This window comes from Manihot esculenta, chromosome 7 (assembly GCF_001659605.2).
Source record: "Manihot esculenta cultivar AM560-2 chromosome 7, M.esculenta_v8, whole genome shotgun sequence".
Taxonomy (NCBI): Eukaryota; Viridiplantae; Streptophyta; class Magnoliopsida; order Malpighiales; family Euphorbiaceae; genus Manihot; species Manihot esculenta.
The window spans coordinates 17,864,821-17,869,214 of record NC_035167.2 but is presented as its reverse complement, the minus strand read 5'-3'; the positions used below and the strand labels follow the sequence as shown (position 1 = coordinate 17,869,214).

At 29.4% G+C, this 4,394-nt stretch overlaps 1 protein-coding gene across 1 annotated transcript; it reads left to right on the top strand.

The window, feature by feature from the left end:
- Positions 1 to 2,411: 2,411 nt before the first annotated feature.
- LOC110618715 (uncharacterized protein At4g06744) lies at positions 2,412 to 3,965 on the top strand. Its single transcript, XM_021761930.2, has one exon. The coding sequence runs from the start codon at positions 2,515 to 2,517 to the stop codon at positions 3,868 to 3,870; it is 1,356 nt and encodes a 451-aa protein (XP_021617622.1). The 5' UTR covers positions 2,412 to 2,514; the 3' UTR covers positions 3,871 to 3,965.
- The last annotated feature ends 429 nt before the right edge of the window (positions 3,966 to 4,394 follow it).

Here is a 4,394-nt window from a genome sequence, read left to right as displayed (position 1 = left end):
AAGTATGGGTCAGCAGGTACATCCGTACGTATGAGACTGCGTGATAAGAACAAGTGGCATTGTATTAGGATGGCAGTTATACGTCACTAAAAGACAAAGGAAAAAAAGAATAAAGGGGAATACATGATATCTCAGACTAAATTTATACACTCTTATAAACTTTATTTAAATATAATATTAAAATTTTTTATTACAAATCGTGATTAAATGCAAAATATGATTTTTTTAGTTCAATTTAGTGAATTATCTTAAAAATAATTATAAATTTATTATTTATTATAATTCTAATAAATTTAAAAATTGTGATTTTTGTTATTTAAAATTAAAAATTTTATCTATAATTATAATTAAATATAAAATTTTGATCATTTATCCAACAAGCCTAAAAATAAATAATGCAATAAATATATTGTGCCTTATTCACAGGCAGAAATGGATATGGGCGTGCAGCTCCTAGAGGCAGCCAACCCGCAAAGATTCAAATAAGCCTCTGTATTATTTTTTATTATTTTCTTGAAATTATCTGTATTTTCTATTTATATCAAATAAGTCAATTTTTTCGTATTAATAATCCAAAACTCTTCATGTAACTCCAAGTTTAACTAAAGTTGGCATCTGAATTACACGGAAACTTACCCGTTTTATACGAACAAAGCGAGTATAATTTATTTTAATAATAAATATTAAATAATATGCTCTGGCTAAAGAAACAATGGTCACCTTCAAATCCAAATTGAATTTACTAAAAAACAATTTTTAGTCAAAATAGTTTGCTTGCCACGTATTCAACTCTTATAGTGGATAGAGCCCCCTTAAACCGTAAAGTAGCTTTTTAAATAATGGCACAACCACTCACGATCAGTGATAGATCTTCTTTTATCAAATATCCTCCAAAATATGAATCAACAAAATTAATCATATATTTTTTTTTATTTTTATATCAAATTCTAAATAATTATTAGTAGTATCTACAAATATCTCAAGATCTATTTCATGGTTTGACGGTGATTCTGTACCTAGATTAACCATATATCCACTAACCATATTAACTGCATTTAGACGGATGCAAACTTTAACATATCTAATATTACAAACAACACTCAATAAGAAACATATTATTTGGCTGTGCACAGTTCTCAAGAGTTCTGAAATGGATTAAAATAAAAAAATAAACAGTAATTTTATAATTCTAATATATAGTTTCGATAATATATTTTAATTTTTTAATTTTAAAAAATTTATTATTTAATTTTTTTATTAATTTTAATTATTAATTATTAAAAAAAATTTTAAATATTTCTCGATATAAAAAAATTAATTAGTATATTTTTTTAAAAACATCAAAATGAGAAACACTATTTTTAAGTTATCTCATACTACAAAAATTAAATAATAAAAAAATTAACTATTAAAATTAATTAATAAATTTTTAAAATTTTAAATATTTTTTAATATATTTTATAAAATTAGTAAATTAATTTATAATTTTTCTGATATCGTATAGATTAAATAATAATTTAAAAAAAAAAAAACAAGAAAAGTCATGTGATAAAGTTGATAGCTAATTGATAGGACTCTTGTGTTTCAGTCAAATAAAATTAAGGACCACATTATAACTTACATTCAGCCATTGATGTGTCAATGGCTTAACCGGTGAGTCATTAAAATATTATTAAATAAAACACCTATTAATATAAATAAATTAATTAATCTAGTTAATTAAATAATGATTTAATAATTAACATATAATTAAATTTGTGACAAATTAAAAGTGTTAGCCTTTATTATTCAAAATTGATTATTTTAGTTATAAGTACAAATCAACACAAAATTAGAGTTTTGATTGGATATCCTTTTACTATGTTATTAAGAATCAATAATAATTGGTGGAAAAGAACAAAATTATGTAAAGCAAACGTGGGTGACCAGTATTCAGTAAAATTTAAAACATTGTTCGAATTAAATTAATTAAAAATTTTAATTGGATTTTTAATTTATTTTAATTTGGTTTAATTTTTAATTTTTAAAATTTTAATTATTTTGATTCGATTTTAATAAAAAAATTAAAAAAATTAAATCGAATCGATTCGTAATAATAATATATTTTTAAATAATATAAAGAAATTAAATTATATTAAAATTAAGTAAAAAATAAAAAATTTATTAAAAATCAAAACTAACTAAATTGAATCAATTAATTTAATTTAATTTAATTTTTAATTAAAAATAATTTAATTTAATTTTTATAAATATTAAAATTTTAATTTTTAATTTATTTAATTTAATTCGATATTAAAGTCTCTTAGACGCACTCCGACTGTAGATATTTTGAGTCCTCTTGGAAATGACTGATGAGAGCATCAATATCTTTCCAAGACTAAAAGGTTTCTTGGATAGTGGGAATCATCGAATGCTTGTGAATCTTGAACTCTTTTCTCTCTATAAAATCTTCACCTTTTCTCTGTTTGGTCTACCAAGGTCTCTTCTCTACAGGCAGAAAGCTAGGACTGAGAGATGGGTAGAAATCCATGCTTCTCTTTCTTTCTACTTTTCACGATCATTTTTCAGGTAGCTGCTGGTGATCATCATCCAGTGATTGGGTCACAAAGGGAAGCACTGGAGATAGTCATAGGCGATGGTGGCGATACTCCTGCTCTTCCTCATGAATATGAGGATTGCGCACCTCCTCCTCCTCCACCTGAACTGTGTACTCCTCCACCTCCTCCTCCTTGTTTGCCGCCGAATATCGAAAGAGATTATAATGCAACTCAAAAATTTAAGGAAGCCATTAAGACCGATCCCAAAGGCGTAACAAAATCATGGAACAGGGCAGACAGAAACGTCTGTAATTTTGAGGGCTTCACTTGTGCTGAAAGGCCTGACACTGGTGTGTTATCTGTGGCAGCTGCAAACTTCAACGGTTACAACTTAGGTGGCCCTAACTTTCAGCTTAAAGATTTCCTCGACCAGTTGTTGGACTTGTCTATCTTCCATGCAAATTCCAACAATTTCGCTGGGATTTTGCCAAATGAAATAGGAACTCAAAACCTCAATTTCTTATTCGAGCTCGATCTAAGCAACAATAAGTACACGGGTGGATTCCCCATATCAGTTCTTTCTGCCACCAACTTAACCTTCTTAGACATCAGATACAATTCATTTTCTGGGCCAGTTCCAGGAGAAGTGTTCAATCTAGACCTAGACGTGCTTCTCCTCAACAACAACCAATTCTCTCAACAGCTTCCTGATAACATTGGTTCTACACCTGCCTTATATCTCACTTTCGCTAACAACTACTTCACTGGCCCTATTCCAAGTAGCATTGGCAGTGCTAAATATCTAAGAGAGGTGCTTTTCTTGAACAACAACTTCACAGGCTGCTTACCATACGAGATAGGTTTCTTGAATGAGTCCACTCTGTTGGATGTGAGCCGCAACAACCTGACAGGTCCAATACCGCATTCGTTTGCCTGCTTGGCAAAGATACAGATCCTGAACTTGGCGAGCAACGAGTTTTATGGGCCGGTGCCGGAGATGGTGTGCAAGCTGCCGTATCTGCAGAACTTGTCCTTGTCAGGAAACTATTTCACTCAAGTTGGACCGGTGTGCAGGAAGTTGATTGAGTTGAAGACGCTTGATGTTAGCAACAACTGCATTTTAGACCTTCCAAATCAGAAATCAGCAAAAATGTGTAAAGAATTCTTCTCTGAGCGCGAGAAATGTCCTAATGAGAAGTCGCTCACCATTGTTCCTTGTATGGAGAACTATCGCAGCACAATGACCATGTTTGATCAGAAACCCACATTTGTAGCAGCTACACCACCTATATCATATGATGCTTTGTCGCCACGTAATAGTTTCCGATTTTAATCATAAAGACACCCATTTAAGATTGCTTTCTTATTAATGGGAATTGTCGCTATGTAATATGTATTTGAATATAGGCATAATTTCCTTTTCTCTTAGATTTATCCACAATACCAGTTGTTATATTAACTGCTCTAGCTAGCTAAATCTTTGGGTAGTTTCATTGCATGATTAACTCTCTAATCACTCTGTATATAGTGTTCTGATTAGAGGTAAAACACTTAAAAGCTGTACATTATCCCTGCTTGAAAATTTTTATAATGAACAATCCTTTTTAAACCAATTATGCTCAAAATGTAGTGCTCTAGTTTAGATGATATAATTGTTACGTACTCATTGATTATAATAAATTTTTAATATGATTCAACATACTAGACTTTATAATAAAAAAAAATTATTTTTTAATTTTGGAGATATAGTATAATTAATAAATTATCCCTCTATTCTTAAAACTCAAGGCTTTGGTCCATAAAATTGAACACCGGGGCAACCACCCGCGTCAATTTTTTCTAACAATTGTTCTATAT

Coding starts and splice junctions, on each gene's coding strand:
- LOC110618715 (XM_021761930.2), top strand. CDS start 2,515: ATGGGTAGAAATCCATGCTTCTCTTTCTTTCTACTTTTCACGATCATT.